The 27,515-nt window shown below is 39.0% G+C and overlaps 1 protein-coding gene across 3 annotated transcripts in view; it reads left to right on the top strand.

Moving 5' to 3' along the window:
• Positions 1–2,779: 2,779 nt before the first annotated feature.
• The window catches only part of LOC108141043, a 29,985-nt gene continuing 5,249 nt past the window's right edge, over positions 2,780–27,515 (top strand). For 2 of the 3 annotated variants that reach the window (XM_017264175.2, XM_041709578.1), the window contains exons 1-4: positions 2,780–3,930; positions 10,109–11,186; positions 15,282–15,429; positions 18,499–18,740. In XM_017264175.2, coding sequence (XP_017119664.1) covers positions 3,670–3,930; positions 10,109–11,186; positions 15,282–15,429; positions 18,499–18,740 — 1,729 coding nt within the window. In that variant the 5' untranslated portion in view covers positions 2,780–3,669. The remainder of the gene's footprint in view (positions 3,931–10,108; positions 11,187–15,281; positions 15,430–18,498; positions 18,741–27,515) is intronic. The other variant, XM_017264176.2, reaches the window with a different exon arrangement.

Here is a 27,515-nt window from a genome sequence, read left to right as displayed (position 1 = left end):
GTGATTTCTGGATATTCCCAAAACTCAAGAGACCACTCCGGAAAACGCGTTTCGAGTCAATTGAGGAGATAAAAGCTGAAGACGCTGATGGCTAACTGGAATGGGACTATTTGCCTTGTTTTGAGGGTCATTACTTTTTGAGTTACGTTTTGCATCGACTTTAAAAAAGTATTTTTGAGAAAAACGCGTCTTAAGTTTTTTACCTAACTGCCTTGAGCACGATTACGAGATAATCGGTATCTCTGCTAGTTTTAGTCCGATCGACAAGAAATTTTCTCAGGTTATTCCTGAGATGTTGTACTTTTATATATAAAATTATAAAGAAAATCGGTTTTTTAAATTTAAAAACCAATGTACATTTTTTTAATATTTAATTATTGAGATGATACTATTCATCAACTTAAATTAAAAAAATTGTCCAAAAATTGTAAATTTTGAGTAAAAATAGCCACTAATAAACTTTAATTTAATTATCATTTGATTATAAAATGCTTTTTCAAAATATTATCAGTAAAAAATTCAATTTTCAAGCGCACTTATGAAGTTTTTTACAAACAGATACTTTTCTTGATTCTCAGTATGTCAACGAACGTTGATATCGACAACACATTGTTGTTTCTGTTTCCAGTTCGTAAATTGATACCGCACACAATGACGGCCCTGCTAATTTCTTGTGTAAACTTTGTGGGGTCTTGTTTATATAAATCGGTTTCCAACCAAAGAACGAGAAGTGCGGGATGACAAAAAAGCTGATTCAGCTTTCGAGCCACTTGAAATGTGTCTCATAAATTCCTCAAGATCGAATTATTAATCAGCTATTGCATGCATTCGTTTTAACTTATTCCTGGAAAGTTTGTTTAGCAAAAGAACTTCACTAAGTGCACATGTAAATTTTAGCTTAGAAAATGTTTTAGAGAGAGAATAAACTCAAACGATCTTAAGTAAAGTCGAGTTCCCTGACTATAAGCACTTACCATACAACATATGTTGTATAGCGTTCTTTCTTATAATTTTATAACATAGCATCTGCTCAGCTTTGCTTAATTTTTTCTTTTTGTTGTGCTTTGTTCAATTATTTTAGTTTTTAAACTGACATGTTCCCTTCATTTGAATTTGTTTGTTTTTTTTTTTTTTTTGTTGCTGGCAATGTCCGTGTATATCACTATAAATCGGGGAATGTAATGATTATAAGTTTTAATAAAAATATTACTTTTTAACGATTATATTTCGAGTTTTACTTTTTACTCAAAAAGTACAAGCTTTTTTTTTCAAAAAAATAACGATTATTTGTTGATATTTATTTTTGGATCTACATATAATAATTTTTCTATGAGTTTTATTTTCAGCTAGACAAATACCGTTTAACTTTTTTTTAATTAAAAATAAAACTCGAATTAAAATTTCTTTTAAAACAAAACCGATTACTGCATACAATAAATGTTTAAAAATCTCCATATTTGTTTAATTTTAAAAAATAAATTTTTGCAAAGAGTCAGTGGAAAGATTACTTCTCATATTCGTTGGGAACAACTTGAGATCCGAAAAGGACCTCTCCACGCTTACTTGCGTTGCAGGAACGAAGTGGGCTACTCTTGCAAGCTGCTATTAGTTTGGACACAAGAACTTTTTCTCTTCCTAATACATCCGAATGTTCGAAATCAATTGGCTAACTAAGTTTTCTGCGTTGGAAAACGGAAAGAGCATTAAAGACCGTAGATCTGTTAAACCAGGGAGAGGACGTGAAGCGGTGTAGTCTTTCCACTGACTCTTAGCAAAACTTTTTTTTGTAAATTTTAAGAAATTAACCAAAATTGAAGTGAAACCAAAAATTTTTAACCAACCTTTTTTCAGTGATTACACGAAAATAATTACTTAGGTAAGGTAAAATATACCACGTTTTCAACTTTCTAGGTAAGGTAAAAGGTACAAAAAAGCTAAAAGAAACAATTTTTAATAAATATTATTTTTATTAGGTTCATTACGAAGTTCCAATTAAATTATAATATTTTTGGTTGTAAACATATGTAAAAAAAGCATATTAAATATTAAAAAATTTATTTTAAAAAAATAATTAGTTTGCGGCATATTTTTGTTTTTGTTGTGAAATATTTGAACAGAAAGTTGAAAAATAGGATTTTGTCATTCTTGGCAATTTTAAGTGCTGCATTTGTTTTTGCTGTAATTTGTTGTATATTCGTTTTATGATTACAATCTTCATTTAGGGAAAAAAAGATAAAGAATACCTTGACTAATGATAAAATTTTAATTTTTTTCTCCTGCCATTTTGATGCCACGTTCTCGATGGCAAAACGCTGTTTTCTTTCAGTACAGCTAAAAAATGTAAGTCCAAAACCAGTTAGAAGTACCTTGAAAAAGCTGTAAAGAGGATAACAATAACGCTCGGTAATCCTAATATTATTTATTATTAAACATGCGTTCCACAAAATATTAATATTCATATAATTGTAAAATAATAAAAAATATTTTTGGTTTTTTTAAATAAAATTTGATGAAAAAATGTTTGTCTTAAACTAAATTTTGTCGCGTTATATTATAAAGAAACTAATTTTTGAAAACAAAGTCTTAAAATTGAAAGCTTTATTACTTTACTATGGTGATTAGTAGTGATAGGTTTGACATTTTAGTTTTAATTTTACCGCTATAATAATAAGATCGTGCAGATGGAACCAGTTCCCTGTTTTTTATACGATATGTTGTATTCTGCGCTGCGGTCACACTGCATCTGTGAGGTACGAATGGTTGGTCCCGTACCGAAAAAGATACATTCTCTCTCGCAAAATCGAACGGAGCGGACGTGTCGCGCGTGCCGCGTAGGTAGACAGCCCATAGATACAATTTCCCCTGGCTCGAAGGTGGTGTGTATTGCAGCAGAAGCAGAAGTAGAAGTCTCTCTGCATGCGAGAGCGTCTCTGTGAAAATTCAATAAAACAAAGAGCCAAGTGAAAATCGGTTCCAAATGCCAATTGTCTAGCGATTCGAGAGAAAAATCAAAGGGATATAACTGCCATAAGAAAAACTGTGTTGGTGTACAGCTTAATACCCGCTATGTGTGTGCTTCGTGTGTGTGATTTGCCTGATACGCTTTAATTAATATCAATAAGAAGTGCAAAAAAATACAACTTTGTCTGCTGGAAAAGTATCTAAACCCCAATTATTCGCCGAAGAGCATTCGTTTTAATTCGATTGACACAGAGAGTGAGAGGGAGAGAGGGGGAGACTTAAAAAGAGAGTGGCAGAGGGATCCCCAACACCAGTACGGACGCAAAATAACTGTGCAAATGGTGGTGGAGCAGCCAGCAGCAACAACAAAAACCATGCAAATGTAGCGCCGCTCTCCTCTCTTTGTCGCCTTGCTTTTGCGCAGAGAACTCCGGCGAATTGGCCGAATTCGCCGCAGCTGTGTGTTTGGAAACACCTTGCTCCAATATTTTAACACCCCCCGTCTGAGATACCCGATTTTGCACGACCATCGCAGTTTCAGTCTCAGTTTCGGTTCGCTTCGTGCGCTTTCTGCTGCCCTGCAGCGGAAAATTCAACGAAAATCAGCCAGTCACTTGCAGAAACTCCCAAAAAAAAAGGAGAAAAGAAACATACCGAAATCGGGATAAAGGTTCTTGCATTTTCCAATGCTGGTTGACTGCGTTTTACATGCGATTTCCTCCGTTGCTGCGTTTTCACCTAAGACAACAAGAAGAACGGGTAAAACCAGGAAAACGGCAAGAAGAAGAGCTTCAGCACAAGAAAAAGAAGAAGCAGCAGCTCCAACATTGTCGCCGCGACATCGTCGTCGACGTCAGCGTCGCTGCAGCGCAGCAGCTTCATCAGCTAGCCATGAACTACAACTGCAACTACAACAACAACAACTACATCTGCAGCAGCCCCAACAACAACAACAAAGACAGAGAACAGGTTTGTACACAGACAAAATTTGGTTATTTCTTAGATCCATTGGCAATTGGGTTTTTCAAACTGGACCAGAACACTAAAGAAATTAGTTAGTTTGCTTTGAAATAAATTAGATATTTATTTTTTTTTTTTATTTATTTCCCATTTTTTTAAGGTTTTTACCGAAACTGTTTGGAGTTTTAAAGAAAGTTTTTTGACAATTTAAAATGGAATAGAATTTGGACGAAGAAATATTAGCTGGACCGACTGACATCGAATAGTTTGCGAAATTAATTAAGTTTCGTTTGAAATAAAGTCTACTTTCCTTTCGCAAAGTTAAGATTCTTTTAAGAATTCACTACTATTTTTAAAAATTAAAATTTTGTAAAACTTAAAACAGAAATTATAAGTAAAGTATTCTTAAAACTAGATAAAGTAAAGTAAGTTCATTAAAAGAATATTTGGTGTAGCAAAATTAAATTGTGTTGTCATTATAAACTTAAAATTTCCCACAAGTCCTTAACTATCAAATTTAGTTTTTAGGTTTCGCAGTATTTTATTGTAAAATATCTTTTTTTAATCATTATACGTGGGTTTCCAGAAAAGCAGGAATCGAATTTTAACCAAATTTGAAAAATTATATTAAAATAACTTATTTGAACCAAAATATTAGTGTTTTTTTCTCTGTACATCGACTCGCCGTCGTTGCTCTCCATTCGCTCGCTTATTCATAACTTTTTTGGTTATAGATTTTTGTCACCCCAACCCCTAAAACTGGCGAACCAACCTTTCACCTCACCCCCCACGTAGCGCCATCATCCTTCAGTTGCTCACATGCTCGACTGTTTCAGTTTTTCAATTATTAATGGTGGCCATTAGTGCGCGCGCCGTTCGTCCGCCCCGCCCCCAGCTGGCCGCCCCTTTTGCGGGTGTCGTGTAGACGCTTTTTTTCCTTATCGGACAAATTGTGTTTGTCTGAAAAGTTCAATGAGGTGCGCACTGCAATTGCACTCGCCCCGTTCCCTTTTTTTCCCTGACCAGCCGTCATATTTATGCTATCGACACATAGATAAAAATCATGTTGGTACCGATGTATATGCATGGCTTTTCCAGATAGCAGCCCGCAGCACGGCGGAAATGTATTGCATTAGGGGAATTACTCCGGGACGCAACTCCGGAGTTGTTGATTAATTCACCTCGAGGTGCGTGTGGGTTTGAGTACGATGTGTAGTTTGTGTGTGTTGCCCGATGTGAAAATTCTCTATTTATATTTATTGCTTCGTTCGTTGCTCTGGGGCGAGATAAGAAATGCCTCTTAGTCATTGGAATGAATAAGGATTTACGTATTTCACAGGAAGCGTTGTGCAAAACTCTGACAAACTCACGATAAGTTGTGAAAGGTAGCTGCTGGGTAAGCGGCGAGGCAGATGTGTCACATAAACAAGGGTATAAAAAAGATAAAAGTGTCATAAATATACTCAAACTTGCTACTAACTTATGTGAACACTCTGCCCCTGCTCCAAATAACTTGGGGTGGACTTTAGCATTTTTGAATTATAATCGTTAAGACACTATTCCACAAGCTAACAAAATGTTTGACCCGATCTATTTTTGTTCAAAATAAAAAAATAAGTGAATTCCTTTAAATATCATGTTCTTAGAATGCCCATAATCGTAGTTTGACTTTGAAATAAGAGGGCCATTTTACAAAGTCTATTGACTCGTACGTGTTTATTAAACACCTATAAGCGAAGTTGGCATCAGAGTGGTTTGACAATAAGATTTGATCTTAACGTGATAAAATCACACTGCTAGAAAGTTAGTTTTGTAAAACAAGTTTGCTTAGAATTTTAAAAACTCCGCTTTTCGACCCAGAAAGTCAAGACTTGTACGATTAACGTTCTTGCCATCTATCTTCTAATTATATACATTTAGCTGACTACAATGGTAAACTTAAGTAGTCAATATAACTGAGTGCCATATATTTTTAAGTCTTTAATTTTAAACCGTGAGACAAGCTATGTAATTATGAAGACTGTTTAATTTCCCCATAGGGTAGTTATTTAAGATATCGATCAATTTCCACCAAATTGTACTGCGCCTAATTGTTCTGACCACTTTGTAAAAGCTTAAGAGGGGTTAGAAAATGTTCTAATGTCTGCGTTATTATCCCATCTAAGTCGCACTTAACTCCCTCAACCGCCCACCCTTAGCGCACGGGACACATGTGTCCATAATAGACCGTTGCATGAGCCAAGGCCATCATTTACTCGGGCCGGACCACCTGAAAAACCAATAAAGTCATTTCACACACATTAACTTAACCAAAGAAGCAAGACCATCACGCAGCCTCGAAGGGTACAGAGTCCATTTGATAATTGCATGGAGGTGTTTTTTGGACCATGCGCATCTTTCAGACTCTTCGCCAGACTTTCACCCAACCCCCAGACGAAATCCACCCCATCCCAGCCCTTTCCATTCAGCAAGCACATGCGAAACACTGCTCGGTCACATATGTTGCCCAAAGTGATTATTTTCACTAAAAATAAACGAAATTAATGATTGATGAAGTGAGACAAGGGAGCAAACGCATCCATTCCATTCGCTTTCGCATTCGCCCCTCCAGAAAACAGTGAGCGGCCGTCAACACCAGCAGTCCAACCTACTATGGGCCAACATACATTTTCTTTGACAAAAACTTTTTTTGTTAAATTCCTCATAACATTCACAGAACACCAATCTACAATCAAGTTCCAGAAAGTCTGATAATGAACGCCTTGGTCAAGACAAGTGCAATAATGTAAAGTTTTAAGGAATTCCAAGTAGAATTTATAGGAATTCGAGGGCACACTTTGGTGACTACAAAAAAAATCTACAGATTGAAATCAGAGTGAAAGCAAATTTAAAGCCCAGTTGTTCTTATAGAAACTATAATATTTAACTATCCGATATTGAGGACGTTTTTAGTATAGCATGAACAACTACACTCGAACTTTTATGATCGTTAGTTTGGCAGATTTAGGGTGTAGTTATTAGGATGTTTGTGCATAACCAGCCTATTGAATCATATAACTATTGGTAATTTTTTTACATTGAAATCTTTTAAATTAAGCGAGCTAGGAATTTTGGCCAACAAAAGGGGTCGTTGGCCCACAGTGCAACCCCGGTCGGAATTTCCAATTTCAATTCCGATTCGAATTCGGCATCCTAGAAACGGATTGAAATGAAAATAAAAACAAAGAACATGGCAAACGTAATGAGAAATAAGCCGTCACATAAAAGAAAAGTGTCTTTTAATTGAAACCAGGTGAAGAAGATGGCTTGGACTCGCCATTGGAAAATAGAATCGAGGCGGACCGTGTGCCTCTCTGTCACTGGGCGAAGTTTCTTTGTGCTTACGCCGCTGTCGCAGCCAGACGGAAATCATAAAAATGTTGCATAAAAATATTTTTTATGTGTGCTGCTGCTGTGGCGTCTGCGTCTTTTGGCCTGGTGAAAATAATAATAAAATGGGAATAAAATAAAGCAAGTAAAGGCGGAACGGAACGAAACGGACCCGGCCGTGCCACACATTTCGTTTATATTTACTTGACAAGTTTTTGCACTGCGTCGAGACGTCTCCGTCTCCGTCTCGTTCTGTCTTTGTGTCTGTGCCAGAGATACACTCGAAAAAAAGTCCGTTGAATTCATCCAAACTGAGTAAGACAAATTATATTATTACTTGTATTAGCAATAACAGTACAGGATAATTCTTTTATGAACTACATATTTTCAGTACAATAGGTTTATTAAGAATACTATTTTCATTCACTTATTATAAATTCGGAATACCGGTCAAATTAGACACAGATTTTTCACTTCTATTAAATTAAAATAAGTTCTTTTCGATTCATTATCCCTTAATGGATGCCACTAACTGAAGACTTTGCATAAGAAAGAAATTTTGGTAGGCTAATCAGTACAAATTTGATCCTTTAAAAAGTATGTTACCCGATTGTTTTTCGGAGTGTTGTGCTTCTGCTTTCTGGTTGGTACCAGTGTCTTGGGTTTCCCGTTTGCCATTTTTGGCGGTGCTATGCAGCGGCGCTCCACGTCATCAACAACATCATCAGCACGGCTCCGGGGGCTAGGGATGGGGCTGTGTGGCCTGGGCTGGCCTGTTTTATAGTCCAAACGTGATAGCGAAATGTGCCCATCTTTTGGCTCCTCCTGCTGCCTGCTGCCGGCTGCCTGCTGCCCCCGGGAGCACCCTCCTGCTGTGCATTTTCGTGCAGTTCGAGGCTGGAGTTGTGGGTCGTGGCAGTTTCCTTGGGAGGGGTGCGCCTCGGAAAAATAAATTAATGGAAAACATGCAAACATAAATTCTCTTTAGCTGTCAGGTGTTTCACATTTTAAACGTAAATTATAAATAAGCAAAGTAAAATTATAATTCCGCCTAAATGTTTTATTTGCCACCGTCTGCTGTCATTCAGCCCACGACCACCTTCTTTATTTCTCTTTTTGTGGCATATTTCTTTTGTGGCATTTTCATTCCCTGTGTATGTTTTGGGAGAATTAATTTTATTCAAATTAATGATGGAGCTTATAATTGGCCTCGTTTTTTTTGGTCTCCGTTCTCTTCATTTTTAAATAAAGACACTCGACTGTGTGGATGGCGACATAGTCATCTGCGGCAGCAACATCGCTCCACCTCCATTTCCCTCGTCTTCGTCATCGCCATCGTCATCTTCATATCCAGCATCTCTGGGGGAAGGGGCAGCTCTGGCTTTTTAAGAGCATTTGACATGACTGGGGCTTCATTTTCCATTCGATGCGCCGCCGCCTCCACTTTGATTATGACGTGAAGTTGGCCAAGTGCAAATACTTTGCTGGTACTTTTTAATTAACTTAATTAGCATAGATGATGGGCTAAGAGCAGCGCTTACACAACATCAAAATTGCATTATGCCTCACAAGCTTGTCCTCTTGCTTGGTGTTCGCTCCGGGGAAGTCCCCCCCATTTTGATTTAGATTCTTTCAAGCATGCAGAATTTTTAAGGAGAACCTTCATGACATTATAAATGACACATGGCGTGTCGAATCTTGGTGGTAGCTGGGGGAAAGCTTTTCATTTTCCGAACCATTCCAGGAAGTGAATGTTACAGTCCTCTCTTATTATTGAAAGGTAAGAAGGTAAAAGTTACAAAATAAGTTGAAAAGCAGTAAAAAAAATAATTAGGTTACCGGAAGTCATCGTTATCTTATTCAATTTCAAAGATTAAGAACAATAGATCTTTGAAATACAGCTAAACTAAAGTGGGTGCAATTTTGAAGGAATAGAATATTTTTTTTTCATGCCCGGATTAAATAAAAACACAAAGATAATTTTGAAATGAAAGGGTTAACTAGAAAAATCCTGATATGAAAGTAATCACACCCAAGAAAATAGATGGATTCACATTTTTCACATGTAATTTGTCAAAAGAGATGTGATCCGTTAGGAATGGGACTTCCACACAAATTAATTCCAATTCAATATATAATTTCCGACAGTATTTTCGAGCCATAAATGTGTCCAATAAAGTTTCTCTTAATTGGAAAAAATGTATATATACATATATGCTGTTTGAAAAGCATGCATGCGATATGGAAATTAAGAGTTTCCAAGCTGGTGGGTCTGTGATCGTGAATTCCGCGACACGCACATGCCAAGAATCAGAAAATCTCTCAAGTGGTTTTTCTTTTTCGTAGAGTTTTTCCCCCTAGCTGGAGGCGCTAAATGCATGAAAAGATTATAGCGGAGGAAATGCTGGCAAAGGCAGTGCGACGGGGGCAGATGCAGACGCTTTTGGGTACACACATAAATCGATGCGTATAAATTTGTGTCTAATTTTTTTATAGCGCGTGATTTTTGATTTACGCATCGTTGGAAGTTTTATTTCGATTGGAGTGTCGGTTTCCCAGAGCCCATATTTATTTTTATTGCTTTTTAATGCGCCGCCGAGGAAGTTTTATTTATACATGTATATACGAGCAACTGTTTTGGTGCGTGTTGGAGGCCGAACAATGAATCTTGTGGGATTATTTTTATATGCCAGTGCCGGGGTGAAGCATTATTTTAAATTCAAATTCGCCGCCACCTTATATCATATTTACTTGGCTCAGCCAGCATGTTTGTGCTTTATAATAATAAAATATTCCACTCTTGTCTCTGTCCCCACAGGACACACAGCATCAGCAGCCACATCAGCAACCAATGCAGGCGACTCTGAGGACGGCGAGCTCCAGCTCCAGCACCAGCTCCAGCTCCACCAGCTCCACGTCCACATCCAAGACGAGAGCAGGAACAACGTCGTTAATCTATTTACCGCCTTTCTGCTATCCATGTAAGCATGTGCCTGCGGTCGGCACCAGGAGGCGGAGTCGAAGCCAGACTTTGAGCCCTGGCAGCGGCAGCTGCTGTTGTCCGCCCGACTGGGAACATAAAAATTATGATAAACATGCTTCAGCGGCCACGTTGACACCAGCAACAGCAACATCAGAAGCAGCAGCAGCAGCAGCAGCAGCAGCAACCACAACAGGACCTGCAGCGGCAACAATGTCCTCCTCGTGGGCTGGTAAATTCCTGCTGCCGGGTATTCAGTTACCCGTGGCCGCAGCGGGGCATAGTTGCCCCGATCTCCGTCAGACGTCGCAATTAGTTATGCCCACTGTTGCTGGCGGGGATGTACAGGTGAACGTGGAAGGCGGCGTCTTGGAATGCGGCAAGCGATGCTGGCGACGTGAGCGAATCCGGCGCGAAGGACCAAGTCATGCGTCTGCGGCGTCGCTGGCCCAGGTAAATCCAATCAGCACTAGCCCAGCAACAATGAAAGGAGCATCAGGAGAGGGAGTGGCAGCAACGACAACCGCGCACAATTCGCAAACAACGACAAAAACAACGGCAAGGGGCACAACTGGTGCAGCGTTGCCGCATGATGAGGAGTATGATGAATGTAGGTGCTTTAACTATAACGGTGATATTAGTCTGGATCGGCGGGGCGAGGCCGCGGAACTTTCCGGCATTACGTGGCTGATGTTCTTGTGGCAGCAGCTGCTGCCGGGCAACGGAAACAATACCAATACCCATACCCACACCCACTCGCACTCGCACTCCCACGAATCCAGCTTCCCAGCGGGGACAACAACGAAAACAGCAAGGAGCAGGAGCTGCGCCATGACGTCGACACAAAGTTGGCTGGGTCCGCTGCTTATGCTTCTTTTGGCCACGTCCGTCAGCGGCTGGGGCGGTCGGCAAGATGGTGAGTAGCCCCCGCCGATAAGTAGCGCTATGATAAGAATTTATAATTTCACTTGGCGCGCCAAGAAAGTGCCCCAGCAACTTCGGGACCCCGGGACCCAGGACCTCCCCAAACCCCAATTTCATTTAATTTTTGTGGGATAATTTGTACTCGCAACGGAGCGTCAGCTGGCGGCTCATCCCTCCTACTCAAATCCCCCAACCACACCCATGGCCACCCCCTCTTCTGGTCATGCTCAATTGAATCCATAAGTAGTTTGTGACCGCAGCTCTGCGTTCGTATAATGCGTTTCAACTGTTTCTCCATGAGCGAATTTAACCAAAAAAAAAAAAAAATAACAAAAAAAACTCAAAAACAATGAAAACAACAAGCGGAGAAGCAGCAACAGCCGCTCCGGCAACAGCAACATGCAATGGCAAATTGTACGGAAATTGCCCGAAACAAACAGCCAGCAACCGCCGACCACCGACCGACCGACCAACCGACCGCTGACCATAATTCACTCAAGTTAGACAAAAGCATTTCGGTCGCCCCGCCCCTAATCCTCCACCTCCACCTCCGCCGCCGCCTTCGCCAACACACAGCTGTCCCTCTGCGAAACGAAAGTCCAAAATCCAGACCCAAGCCCAAAACGCAAATGAGTCTCGCAGGCAAAAGCGTCATGCTCTTTGAGTTGGGCTATATGCTAGAATAAGTGTTTGTCTGTTCGCTCGGGGTGCGTATAGCCAGTCAATAGGGGTGGTCCAGTAATGTGTTGGGCTCCCTTAAATATACCCCTGCTCCTGCCCCTACCCCTACCCATCCGCCTAACGAACGAGCTCTTCAAATTGCGCACACCCATAAGTGTGGGCAACATAATTGGGTTAAGCAGTTGTTAGCGCGTTGAAGTTGTCATTATAGATCATCGTAGATAAGATAAGTGTACGTTGCTCGCGATAGGAAATTGCTTGTCATAACAGGAACCACAAATGACGGAGTAGTGCATAATTAATATCGTGTTAAATATTCTTACTGTCAATCTTAATTGAATACTGGAAAAAATAATTACTACTCAGAACTGCACACTAATGATAATGATCAATGATAAAACGATAAGAATTTGTGTCCAGTAGTTTTGTGATAAGCCTGATATTTTGCAAAAATGTATTTATGTAGCTCATTTTACACAGCACCTTTGTATCACATTAAGCATATTATACATACGTATGTATTCTAAAGCTATCCCAATTACAAGATTATTATTCTGCGACGCTCTTTCGAGTTCCTATTTCTTGTTTAGCACATGTATATGGCTGAAAAGTCGCCTTAGATACCTTACAGCTGACAAAGCTCCCCGAGATTTATTTTGATTAATGCACCTGATTACTGTCAGTTTATAGGGATCCATTGTGATGAGCAACTCTTTGAGCATATTTATTTTATTTTGGTTCCCCCTTCATGTTGTCATGTTGCTTTTTTTGTTGCCTAAGCTTCTCCATTTCTCCCACCATCTGCATGTTTTTTTCCCCGTTATGTGTGTTTCTTTCTGAGCCACTCTAATCCAAACGAAAAACACACCGAAAACAAATATCTGAAAGACCGTGCCCGTGCCCGCTTCCGCTTCCATCATTTCAACTGTCTATACGCATTTGTACGCTTGTCTGTCTGCCTGAATGCCTGGCAGTCGCTCGTGGTCGTAGTCGTCGTCGTTGTCGTCGAATATTTGCTTTCAGCTTGTATTTACTTAAGCTTGTCCTGCAGCACATTTCAGGGGTAGCGAATTAAGGGCGAAGGGCAACGTGCGATGATGATTGTGTTGCCATCAGCGGCAGCAACAATGCTCGCTGCGCCACTCGGGCAAAAGTATTGAATCATGTTGGAAAATTATTCACGGTACTCGAAATTGGCGAAACAATTATTCGTCGGCGGGGGGTGGTTTCGGTACTTCGTTCCGGGTTCGTTCCCTGTTCCCTGTTCCGGAGGCCGGAGTCCGGAGTCCTGAGTCCGGACTTTCGAATCGTTCGGATCGTTCGGGGCGGTGGCTGCCCGGCAAAGTGTGCTACACTTTTCACACAACAGGCAGCCCGCTGTGCGTATGGGCCGCATTATGACAGCCAAGCGAATGCGGCCCGTAAAAAGCACAAGTCATTGGACGACACACACACACGCCGTGGCTCTGGCTCCGGCTCCGGCTACGGCTACGGCTACGGCTCCGGCTACGACTATATATGTTCGGAGGTCTGAGCTGCGGCTCAGTTGGGGCTCAGAGTTCAGAGCGCTGCGCTGATCCTGCGCATGAGTACCTTTTGTTTGCCGCAAATGTAAAAACAAAAAGCGAAAAAAATGGAATCAACAAGAAACAAGTAAAATAAAAGAAAGGAGAGGAATAATAAAATAAAATGTGTATCGCTGTTAGTACGGCTCTGTGTGAGTTTGAGTTTGAGCTTGGGTGTGAGTGTGGCACCGTGTTGCCGCTGTCACTGTAGTTGCTGCCATTTTTACACAGAGAAAAACTATATACTTAATTTACCTAATTTATATAATTATTTGTAAATTAATACTCAACTTGAAATCGTTGAAAAATCATGAAAAAAACCATGAAGACTTTGAAAATTTAAAAAAATGTAAAGCTTTAAAATTTTGAAAATAGGAATGGCATTTAAAAAAATCCTTCACATTTTATTCAATTGAAAGAATACTATGTTAGTCATAGTGTTCATATTCATTTCACATGTTTAAAGCAAAAAAAAAAAAAAAAAGCAATTCTTTTCTAATATAAAAAAAAATCGTTTTGAAACAAAAAAATTGCGTTTGCTATATATGTTCAAAACATGGCTAGGACTAAAACTTTTTTTTATTAAAATTATTAGAAAATATAATAGAGAAAATCTTGACAGAAGTGATTTCGAATTTTTTCCTCTGCACATCGACTCTTTGCCTTTGGTTGTGTTTCTGTTTCTGGCTCGGGTGCGCGCATTCGTCTCTCCTTGCGAGTTTCTGTATTTAAATGCGTAGCCCGAGCTCGGACCGTCCTCCATCTCCATCTCCATCTCCATCTCCATCTCCATCTGCGACTTGCCAGTTCCGAACTTTCCAGTTCCCAGTACTCAGTTCTCAGTTCCTAGACCGCATACCCACCGCCCGTCGGCATCAGGACTGGCATCGCCATCTCCGCTCCGGTTCCTGCCCACCACCCTTCTCGGTAACTCCCAACTCCCCACACCCCACAGTCCACAGCCAACTTCGAACTCCCTGCCGCTGCCAATCGTGCCCAAACATTAAGCTATATGTATGGCTCAGAGGGTGGTTTTACCATTTGCTATACGTGGCTGTGTGTGCGGGTCTATACCCATTGTATGGGATATAGTACTTATTGCCTGTGTGTGCGAGTGTGGCATGCCGTTAGCTAACTTTCCGTTTACGTTTCTTTCTCTATACTTTGGCTTCGCCTTTCCCATTTCTCTGTGCTGTTCCGTTTCGTTTCGTTTCGTTCGGTTTGGTATGGTATGGTTTTTTTTTTTTTTTTTTTTGATATTCACAATTGCCATTTCGGTAGTTTTGCTGCGCGTGTATATGTGCGTATCTGTGTGTGACATTATTATTATTACGAGCAGTTTTTGGTTGCCTGGCTTGTTCAACTTATTTATGCGCCTGCCCTCCCCTAAACGGATACTTTATCCCTACCCTACTGGCATATCCCACTCCTGATGGCGGGTCGTAAATTTGCGGCCCCTTATGCGCACGCACTTAAATACAATCATAATAATAATTGAAACAATTTACAAATTAAAAAGCCACAAATCTTGGCACCCAAAAACTTGACAATACAATTAGAAGAGCAGCCAAAGAAAGTGGCCAACCGAAATCTAAATTTATCAATAAAGAAATACTTTTGCTTATGTGTGCTTAAATAAATGTGCCTGCAAACGCACTTCATTGGGAAAGATTGCGGTTGCTCTTTTATGCGGCTCTCGCTCTTAAATGAACAATGAACGCAATTGAGGTCACATCACCCATCTGCACCATCCACGGGGAGGCAATTGGAATATAATATCTTAATGCATTAATGGTTAAGTCGTTTATTAATAAATTATTACTGTGTATTTTGGCTTGCAGCGCCCGCAAATTGCACGTTTCCGGCACGATGGGAGGGCTCCTGGTTCCTGTCCGGCTATCAGCAATCCATACACATCAAGGGCTCCCAGTTCAGCTATCGCGGCAGGTGTGCGGCCTCCGATGGTAACAAATATCTGATTGTCGACGAGTAAGTACCATCTCTCTGGCCGGGACCTCCCAGCCCCTCTTTTTAGGGGCGTGGGTCCCGCCCCTGCCCGTTAACAATATGCTAACATCTCAACCCGATACTCGATCCATTGGCTGGCGAAGTACTCGAACGTTTTTGGCACAGGCCGAGGAAAATGAGATGTTCTGGTTTACTTTTTCCCCACATACATATATTTTTTGTGTTGGTTCCTTTGTCGAAGAGTGCCTATAATTGAATAAGTTTTCATTTCTGACTGAGGAAGGTGTGTGTGTGCTCGGTAAAATGTGTTAAGGTAAGGCTGAGGACCCTCCGCACGGGCAGGAAAATGCAGCACTAACCTCATTAAAATCATTAAAAAGAAGCCAGTCAGCACGGCGGAGAGAGTGGAGTGCTGCCCAAAGACAACAGCAAAGGGGTGAGCGACATCGTATATCTCAGGGCACGGAGAGAAAATAGCAACTTGCAAGTAGGACCTATACCTAAAACTTCAGTAGACCTAAAGGTATATCGCATTACAAAACCTTAAAAACATGAGCTAAAAAGTCAATGCCTCATATTGCTTTTAAAAAATGTTTAACTGTTATGATTCCATTTTGTATCAAACCATTAAGAGTTCTCTCTTTCATATCAAGTATATCAAGTAAAAATGCTTTTATAAAAAGTTACCATTTTAGGAAATTGAGGAATAACCTGACGTTTTTAGACTCTTAACGCTTCCATTTGTTGAGTTAATTAAAAAAACAGTAAAATAAAAATGTATATACAGGAACAAGCTAACATTTTTTTTATATTTTTTCATATTTTAATATCCTAAGAGGACAAAGCTTATACGAATTCATTGGCCAGTCTTTACAAATTTGTTTTAACTAAAATGCAATACAAATAATCTTAAAGTTGATACAATAATGAGTGTAAGTAGTTAGAAATCAAATAATTATCTTGTGCCTTACAATAAGCTGAGAGAACTTCCTTCTAAAGGATGTTTGGTTCCTCAGAAATTCGGAAAAATACCTTAAGAACTTTAAAGGCATTTCTTGAATTTAGAAGCTATATATTTAAATAAACTTTTTTTAATAAAGATAAAAATCTGTTGTCTGACAGTCCTAGGCTTTGTTTTTTTGGAACATCTAATAAAAATAATGTATATACAGCAAGTTGAATTTTTTCTCCGTGTACCGCTTTACTCACACATGCAGTCAAACCTGTCGTCAACGTTATCGCTAACGTTGTCGCTGCTGCTGCTGTTGTTGTTGTTGATGTTGCCGCTGTCTGCCAGCTGCTGCTCTCAACTTTTGCCTTTGAAACGGGTTTGAGTCGAGTTTGTTTGCAGCACCCTGCCGCCATGTCCTCCGCACTCCATCTCCTCCGTGTGCAGGGCACATTCTTCGAGGCAGCGCGATGCTCGTAATTCGGATGTTTGACAAGAGCCAGTCATGTACCAAGACCAAATCACCCGGCCCCCTTTTAGCTCTGAGTCCCTATATGTATATCGCCCGATAGATATATCCGTGCCTGTGTTTGTGAACCCATTCGTATTCGTATTGTAAATGCTACTGAGTTAGAGCTAAAATTTAAATCAAACTTTTTACGGACCCACGTATTGTGTTTTTAATTTAGAAAACTGCCTTTTTGACTACTCTATGACTGTGCTACTCAACCATTCATCCCACTTAGCAGCTGCGTTTGTTGCTGCCCATTTTCCTTCCGATGATTTCTCATTTAAAACGAAACGAAAACCGAAGACATTTAAAGGAAAATTGCTTTTTGTACTGCGCTCCCATGCCATTTCTTTTGCTTTGGTCTGGAGTTCCTCTTTTGTTTTCTTTCGTATGAATGTTTTTTAGTCGTAAAGAGCTATGTGAAAAACAATTAAAACCCTTTTAAGCTGCTTTCCTTAATGCGAAAAAAATAAGACGTACCCAAAAAAAAAAAAGGAAAACAATAATGTACCCAAGTGGTGGAGTTCATTTTAAATTTTGTGTTTTGCCATGTTTATGCTTATAAATACTTAATAAACATATAAATAATCCTATCCGTAAGCTAAGATTTTCGGTTGTAGCTGAATTGTGAAAATGTTTTTTGATTTTTTCCGCTGCCTTACTCTTACTCTTTAAATAGTATTGGCCTTTTTGCTGTGCTGCTGGAGGCGAAGGCGGGGACTGTATCCATATTTAATTCACTTTTTGCCACGCCCTCTCCTCCGGCTTGCATTCGTTTTGTTCTGTACAAGTTTTTGTCGTATACCAATAAATATAGTAAACATATCAAAACCAAACCGAGTCCCAACAACTTCTTAACAACTAGGAAACTAACAGAACCCCTACATTATGCCTAACCACAATAAAAATCAAACAAAACCCAAGATGAAACTGTTTATTTTGAAACGTTATCAACTTATCTATACGAATAAATATGTATTCAAACTATTTTTACATCACTTTTCAACAACATATATTTTGTGAGTTTCTTGTGTTATTAAGTGTACGTCCTTTGAGTTTCTTTCGATGATCATTTAATTACTTCTACTCGAAATAAAACATCAACTTAGTAATCGCTTTTCAATGGATAATAACATATTTAAACGTGGGCAAAGTCGAAACACTTCAAGTTAGTCACTCTTTCTTGAGAAATTGTCCAGTTTCGATTTTGGACCACACTTCTGGGATCATCAGATGTTTATTTTGTACCAGTTTGGCAAGAGTACATCGAAATATATTTGAAAGTAGGCGACGGGGTATCGCTTCAGTGTGATTCTCGTTGTTTTGCACCCAGTAAATATACCTAAGATATTTCTTTTCCGATACCATTCACACAAACACACGGAGGGACTTTCAGAATTCCCGGTCAAAGCCTTAGCCTTAGTTTACCAATCATTTTATTTGTCGATTGCGCCAAGAACCCGATAACAAGCCAACACATCCCACACCACCGAACCAAAGTATACCCAACCAGAAACATGAATGTTGAACCACATAACCATTATACTATATACAAGCAATACTATATACCAAATACCGAATACCAAATACCGAATACAAAACTTTTCGTTGCAACCAAAAACTTTTTTAGGAAAGGATGTCATCGTTGCCTGGTTATCTATGAGAAGCATAAAAATGTGCTCCAATATAAAGAAAGTGAGTGCGAAGGTGATAGTATGTATATGCATCAGTCGAACCCATCTGCACTGGCGATGCGTAGCTCTAATAAACAAAGTGATCATAGGGGGGGAGCTCATCCCAATACGAACGGGCATTCAAGACTATCTTCATCGGATCAGTACATAATGAGATCCAATGACGATATGAATGATTGTAAGCATTAACTTTATATTTTTCTCTATATCTATATCTCTTTCTAAAATAAGTTATAAGCAAAGCAAGCAAACTAAAATGAAAATACAAAGACTCTATCTCCTAACTCGCTATCTAAAAATACCAGTTAACCGTTATTATTTTAACCTTTTGTTTTACATATTTCGAAATGCTCCCTTAGTTAACCAACATGACTAACCTAATCTTTTCATTTAAGCGCTATTTTCATTTCACTCAAAACGAGAATACAAAAGTTTTTCGTTCTGTCAAATGACCAACTGAAAAGCAAAAAAAAAAAAAAATGAAAAACACGTTCTCAATTTTTTAACACTTTTGAAAACACACACAAAAAAAACGCAGGATTTTTAGTGATTATTTCGGTATTTCTGATAAGTTTTCATTGATTTTTTCTTTTTCTTTGATTCGATCTTTCTTTTGGTTTCAGTTCTTGTATGATTTTTAAAGCAACCTTTTGTTTATTATACAAAACAAAAAAAAAAAAATAAAAAAACGAAACCAAACCAAACCAAACTTGTAAATAGTCTCAAACAACAATTACTCTGCATACGAAATGAATAAAAATAACTCTACTTTGTTTACGTTTGTCATGGCAAGGGTCCTCTCTCTACCTCTCTCTCTCTGTATATCTCGAACTCACCTCACTTTAATCAAGCAATCAACCAATCAATCAACAATGAATAACCACTCAATCTATCAATCAAAAAGAAGTACATATCTAACCACAAAAAATATATATATAACCACCTAGAAAACCGATAACAAAACCAAAATGAACTGTATATTTTCCTCAACATACACACGTTGCAATTTATCCCGAAAAGCTACAACTTAAACTACTCGTACCACTATTAATAATACCCAATACCTAAAGTTAGTGTCAATCCAATTAAGCTACTTAGTTGCGATTTTTAAGCGTATTAGCGGATTAGCAGATTAACCCCTCCCAACAGAGCAACCAATTAAAGCCAAACTGAAACTGAAACCGAAACCGACGGCCAAAACAACAATTGGTTCTACTCAGTATATTCAAAATACAAAAACCATCTAGACAAAGGAAAACAGCGAGCAGTCTTTAATTCTAATTCCAAATCCAATTGAATCGGAATAAAAAGGCAAACTCCCAATCTAATCAAGAGAAGAAAATAAGCAAAACAGGAAACTATAACCAGTTTTAGTTAAGAATTTTTGTTTCTCTCTTTTTCAGTTTCCTTTCTCCTTTGGTTTTGTGCATTTTTGGTTCATCTTAAATGTAAATAATTAACAAATACAAGCGAAAAACAAATTGTGTAAATATATAAAAGAAAACCCGGAACATGAGACTGAAAAATCAATTGTTTGTTTCTTATCTATTTTTTGTTACCAAACATTTACATATATCTAAATATATATCCATATATATTTGCAAACTCTATTCAATATTTATATGATATGTATACTTTTCCTTCCTTCAACATTTTCAACAATTTTAACAACAGCAACATATCTCTCCAAACCTAAAAACCAAAACCAAAACTAAAACCCAAACTAAAACTACAACTACAAATCAATTTAGAGCAATTCGAATTTAAAATACGTGTGTGAGAGTGTGTGCCAGTGTGTTTTTGCTTCCAATATCGAGAGATGAATAATAACAAATAGAGGTGTGCACACACATGAGAAATTTGATTGGATTTTGGTTTTGAAATTTGCATATTTGAAATTTTGTACATTTTAACCAGCCGCTGCTAAGTTCTTGTACAGTTCGTTTCGCGTTTGTTCCCATCTATATAGTTCTGTATAGCAAACAAAGCAAACCGAACCCCAAATGAGCACCCACACATTTGTATTTACAAAACAAACTTGTATTTAGTTGCGATCCCAGAGATGCGACCTATCCACTCATTTGTAAATAAATCTCACCTTCAATCATGACAAAACCAAAGACCAGCACACCGGACACGACGAGCATTCATCAGAAAACGACACAGAGGTACGAGCATTGAAGCCGTGAAGTCTTGAACCAGTTTCCCGAAATCTATTCAAATAAAGATTTTGACGGCAGGGGAGTGTATTGAATTTCCAATAAGTTTCAGTACTATGGCAAGCAGTCGAAGAATTATTGCCTAAGTTTGTTTATCCTATTTTTTTTTTTTTTTTTTTTTTTTTTTTTTGCTTTATCTGGCATCGCATTCACAACCCACTTGCTTTACTTGCTGGCCCCTGATTTATTTATAGGTCGAAAATGGAAATTGGAAACTTGACACCGAGTGTCAAAGTGTTTTCACTTCGTTCAGAAGGGACTCGAAGTGCTCGCAGCAATTATCCGAAAGTATTCCGTTCGCAAACATTTTATTCGCATCCATAACGCGTCGTTAATAAGTGCAATCCGCTTAGTTCATAATCAGGTAGCGAGCTCGAGTTTGCAGTGCACCTAATTACCAGCACCGCCGCTCGACCTTCTTACATGCTCACTTAACCTCCACTCTCCTCACCTCTCCTCCAGCCGGATTCAGATCCAGATCCAGATACAGATCCGTCATGGCAACGCAATCCACCCGGACACGCATAGAAATGTAAATTCATTATTTATTATTTGTTTGCCTCAATAGAAATCAAATTAGTTTAAGTGGCGAGCTCTTGGCCCAGAGCGCAGTCAGACAGTTGGCTTCGCATTTGAAAAACGCCACGCCACGCCACGCCCACTCCCACTCCCACGCCCACGCCCTGCCACCACCCATCGGGTTTTGGCCTCACAATTTGATATTTTCCACTTGATATTTCCGAGCTGGAGCTCGAGTCCGACTGTCTGACAGTCTATTTGACTGCCTGACTGGCTGACTGCCTGACTGGCTGACTGGCTGTCTTGGCTGCCTCGTGTTGCCAGCCTTCCGCTTTTCCTTGATTTGATTTTGTTTAAATATTAAACGAGAGTTTTAGGTCTCATTTATAATTCAGGAGCACCGTTGATGGCGGGGGCGGGGTCGAGTTGGTTTTGATTAGCAGACCGTAAAACAATGGTATCAATAGTATGTACAATTGAGTTGCGTGCGTGTGTGCTTGTTCTTTATTAAATCATTATTTGTTTAGATTGTCACACAAGTGCGCACACAAATGTGAGATTAAATTTCAGTTTTGGATAAAAGAGCAAGCCCCACGGCGTTGAAAACACTGCTCAGTGCTCATCCTTTAGAACTTACATTTTTGGCCATTTTAATGCGCTTTAAATTGAGAATCTCACCAAAGGCATTATAAAGTTGCTTTCAATTAAGACAGTTTCAGTCTTTTTTATGGCCACCATACACCATATACACAAGGAAACAATGTATTCTGGCTTGGCAGACTGTAATTGGGCTTAGACAGTCGACAGTTTCAATTACTGAAAACTTGTACATATGGGATTAGTAGGAAAAGCCTTGTTAATTGCTATAAGGCTAATGTAGTGTCGTTTTCACTTGTGTCGGGCATCAAAGGATATGCAATGTTTTCCTCACACACACACACACACAGGGCAATGCACACTTATGGTTAGCATAATAGGTACACTTTGTGCTACAAATTAAAACACAAAGTATGAAAAAATGCAAAAATAGTGCGGCCAACCAATAAAGTGTTTGTAAGACATTCAAGACATTGTGTTTGGTATCTGTTTATTGAGGGAAAATTGTAATCTTTAGATACGGTTGAACTTCCATACTTTATCAGTATTGAATACTTTATTGGCAATATGAAAATAATAAAAATAATTTGCGGAATATGAGTTTTGGAAGTATACTATTGCTGTTTTTCGAGAATTTGTATAAAGTGATTTTAGATAATTGAAAGCACATGTCAAGGTGATGTCACTATTATTTTGACCGTGAGTAGCTGTGCTGGTAGCAAAGTGCGTGTAAGCGAGCTGCCAATCAAATGAACAAGTCGGCTGCCCGATTCCTGAAACCTTCGATTCATTGGCATCAATGATAATCCAATGCGAGCCATCAAAAGCAATTGCATACTTCGGGGCGTTTGCTAACTGCCATTTAAATTGCATTTTCGAGTACAAACTACACACGTACGTAGTACGTTAGTATCACTAGCCATTCGACCAGCACGCCGTCCCCTTCCCCCTTCTTCTATCCCACTGGCAGTGCCCCCCTTAATTATGTTTACCGCTTTTTATTTTGTGAGCGCTTTTAGCCAGACATTTTGTGTAGCCTGTGACGGGCTGCCAGGCAGTATTTGCATACCAATTTCACTTCCAGCTACCTTCCACTCCACCTGCAAAAAGCGAAAAAACCCTGGGAATAAAAAACAAGCCTAAGTTGGGGTGATGGGCACTCAATGAAGGCCAGGCCGCAGCGTTTTAATTGCAGTGCAAAAGCGTAGGCGGTATATAAAAATAATTAAAATAATTAAGCAAAACTACGGCATCCGAGCACTTGCCGTTTTCAGGAGGTTGCCCTCCCCATGGCTTCTTGAGTTTTTCTTCTTCTTTTTTTTTTTTTTTTTTTGGGAAAATATTCAACGATAATTCTTTGCAGTCTCCCGCAGTTTTTTTGGGCATTTTATTATGAGTTTATCTTTTTCGGCGTTCAGCGTACGTATATTCGCATTCTTTGCGCCCTCATAATTTCCTTTATATTATTTGGTGTTATAACATAACAGGACATGCTTTTGCCAATTTGGGTGCAAGGATATTTAAATTTAATCAAATGTCGGTAAAAATGTTTGCGCCATGCCTTTATGCCAGCCAACGAGCAAAAAAAAAAAGGGAAAATCATGAACAATAACAACACGCACACATAACAGGGCATTGCCATTCCATGGCTTGTGTGTGGGTGTGCGTGTGGGTGTGAGTGGGTGGAAGAGGGGGTGTTTGGGTGGGAGTTTCCACCTGAACGTTGACTGGGTAATTTGTTAGCCAGGCCAGAAGGCGCAGAAACCCAGCCCAAACCAAACCAAACGAAACCAACTCAACCCCAAACCTAGTCCGACACCGAGTTTTATTTTATTTTATATAGTTTTTGGCATTTTCATGTGCCCACTTTTCCTTCGTTTTCCGCCTTTTTTTTTGGGGGGACTGGAGGAGGGCTGGAGGAGGGCAGCCAGACCCTGCGTGAGTTGGTACAGTTTTCGCCGCGTAAATACATATATACCTATATTTATATGTACAGCGCGAATACCAAATACCGAGCATAAAAACTTATTTACCTAGGGACACCCGGGAACAGAGCCGGATTCCGATTCCGGGGCGATTCAGTGGCGTCAGGCGCCCGGGGTGTCAACCAATTTCGAGTGTTTTCCCCGGGTTCTGGCCCCGTAAAATCTACCAACGCTCGTGGCCAAACACGGTGTGTTGCCAATTGTTGTTTTCGTGTGTTCTCGGGCCGGGCACACACTCTCATACATATATTTTCGCATTGCCATTGCCATTTTCATTTCATTTCAATTCATTTCATTTATTTATGCAATATTTTATGTGCTCATTCATTTTTTGCCCGTTTTGGTTGTCGTCGGTGCCCGTTTGTTCTATTAATTTGTTGTCGCTCCATTCAGATCCGTACCGTCGTGGTCGGTTCCACTTTGGCCCGGTTATTTGCCATCCGCCACGGTACCATTGTCAATTTCGTGGATACACGTCTATACGTCTATACGTGTATGTATATATTTTCGTAGTATTGTATGCGCATAAAATTCGTGCCATAAACCTCATTCGTCTTAATTTGTATGCCTTGTTTTGTTACGGTTACGGCTGAGCTCTGTGTTTTGTTGATACTTATTTATTATTTTTATGCTCGGCTCACTTATCTTTGCGTGTCTAGCTTCCTTGGGCCCCTTGCCGAATTACTGGGGAGTGTAGAGAGCTGCATACCATAAATATAGCCTCGTGCATTAAAGCTAAATTCGACAGAACTGCAAACAATCAATACCCGTAGCAACATAAAATAATCACCATCAGCAGAATAAGAATCAGAATCAGAAACCGAATCCGAAGCAGACGCAGAAGCAGAAGCAACAACCTCAACGTAAACGACAGTTGTATAAATGTGAATATGAACAATGACAATAACACACAATGCTGTAAATAAAGGTCCAAATTCCATATATTCTCTTGTACAGATATTTAATTGTGTTTGTTTGTTGGTACATACATACTTACATACATATTTACTACTGATTGATTTAATTTTCAGTTTACTTTTGAGATACTGTTCGTTGTCACCAATTGAGACGCTTTGATTTTGTTTTTTGAATATTATATATAACTCTTTGTATTTGTACATGATTATGATTATTAATGTTTATATTAATCCACTGCTAACAAAAAATCGTCATCAACTTTGTACAGTAAAACCATGAGCGAGCGAAACTAAACCCAAAAAATTATGACAAACCCAAATTCAGGAGCTTCGGCCTTCGACGAAGCTATAAGTAGGATTTCCAAGATTGGTAGCGGTGCATGAAGAGATGTACATATGTACATAAACACACTTGTAATATATTACCCATACCTCTAAGTTTATCATTCTTTCCTCACTTAAAACTTCAAATTTGATTGTGATCCGAGTGAACGGTTTGTAAATCTCCTTATTATGATTAATAATGTTTTCAAAATAATTCTTTGCCTTGTTTTTCTTAATCAGATCAAGTCTGCCAATCTCTTGGAAATCGTACATCCCAAACGTCCATTCCATTTCAAAGAATGCCTTTCGAATTTCATTTAACGGTTTGTTAAGTTTCCTCAGTTGTCCGATCCCCAAAATGCACCCAACCGCACCCGAAATCCCCACCACAATCCCTCACAACTCCCGCTTTTGATTTCTGTTTTCGCTTTAATAAAAAAGGATTTAAAACAGGAAAAATCATTTGTTTCCATAGAGCCTACGAAAGCGAACTCGAGACACATATGTATAGAAAGCCATGCGTTCATTACTTTTACCCAATCTCTGTCATACTTTGTTTTCTATATCAATTTCGTGGATGTCTAATACAAAAAGGATTTCAGCTAAATTTTGTGCTCCTTTGCACATGCCTATGAGAAAAAAAAAAAACAAACGAACCACAACCAAAAATGAAAGAAAAGTGATATATATTTAGCCACGAATATATATCGAGTACATCTTTGTATATGATGATGAAATGTTGGGATGGGCTGCCCGGTGACCGCTAGTATAATTGTCTCATTTATCAATTACTTATTGTACTTTCTTCTTACTACATTCTACCTAACCTAACAACCTACTACTACTTTACCTTACTACTACCTAACCTACTACTACTATTCGTACTACTATTTGCTCTATGGGTTCACCATTCTGTGTTGTTCTTTCCTTTTCTGTGTGTCCGTGTTTGTGTCCTTTTGAGTTCGATTCCTCCTCGGTTGTTTTTGGTTTCCTCAGTTGCTTTGTTGCTGTTTAATTAGTTTTTATTCTGTTTTCGGTTTCCCCTCCGTTCTGTACATACATGTGTGTAATTTAATTAATGTAATTTTAACATGAAACTCAACAATTTCTGCTCTCGGTTACTCATAAGTTACGATTGTGTCGTTTGTTCGTTCGTTCGTTGGTTGGTTCAATCCTTTGTTCCTTCTTCTTTCTAGCTGTGTGTGTCTCTCATTTATCATTGCGTTCGTTCTAAGTGTTGTTTGTTGTGCGTGTGCGTTAGAATGTTTTGGGCCACTACTCTACTGTAATTTAGTCCGGCTATCTAATATAACTCTGCGCTTAACGGTCGGTCCGACCACAAAACCAAAAAAAAAAAAACAAAACAAATAAATCGCAAAGAGAATACCGAAAACCAACTGCAAAAGTATTATAATTTATTTTCCAGTTTTTTCTTACGTTTTTTCCATGTCTGTGATGTCGTTTTTTGCCTTGTCATGATATACTCCCATATATATGCTACAAACGCTTCTCCGTAGAATTTGACCATTACACGCACACACACTCCAACTAAAAAATATTATGAAAAACATCCGACACCCCCACACACACACATGACACATGACACACGACACTCATACACTCATACACTCATACATCCAGACACTGCCACGCCCACCCTACACCTTTCTTTTGTGCCTTGTATAACTCATAAAGTGTAGTTGCTACTTAATTACAATCATTACTCAAATACGACACAAGGCCGGTCTCGAAAACCCAAACCCCAATATAGTCGATTACACCCGTGTGTATCCTGCATATCCTGGCTTTTTACACCACACCACAACACACACATAATTGGTATTTTTCCATAATTTGTTACTCTTTTTGCGACTCTGCGTGTGCCTGTTTTTGAGTTCCTTGTCGTAGCCTGTGTATTGCTAAAGAACAAACTGCAACAATTCAATTTGTTGAAAATAAAGTTAAAGAAAACCAAAACCAAATACGAAACCGTTTGTTGTGTGCCTTTTTAGCTGTAAACATTTTGTACTATTGAGAACAATGCCTGAATGTGTTTTATGTATATATTATGCCCATATCTGTATCTGTTGGTGTATACTTATACGAAACGGATTTTAGTTACAATTAACTTTTACAATAACAACTACAACTCTTACCAGTTAAAAAGAAAAAAAAAAAACAAAAAGAAAAAGAAAAAAGAGAGGACCCTTTACCAAAAGAACATATATATGCCACATATATATCTCTCGCGTTTGCCATAAAAACCAGAAACTACCGATTTACCCAATTTATTCATCATGAGTAAATGTTTGTTATTATTTTTTAGTTGATTCAAATGTTATGCTTGCTCTAGCAACAAATACCTTATATACAGCCCTACCAGGCACTAACA

This window comes from Drosophila elegans, unplaced genomic scaffold (genome assembly GCF_018152505.1).
Source record: "Drosophila elegans isolate 14027-0461.03 unplaced genomic scaffold, ASM1815250v1 contig_476, whole genome shotgun sequence".
Lineage (NCBI taxonomy): Eukaryota > Metazoa > Arthropoda > Insecta > Diptera > Drosophilidae > Drosophila > Drosophila elegans.
This window is presented reverse-complemented; position numbering and strand designations above follow the sequence as displayed.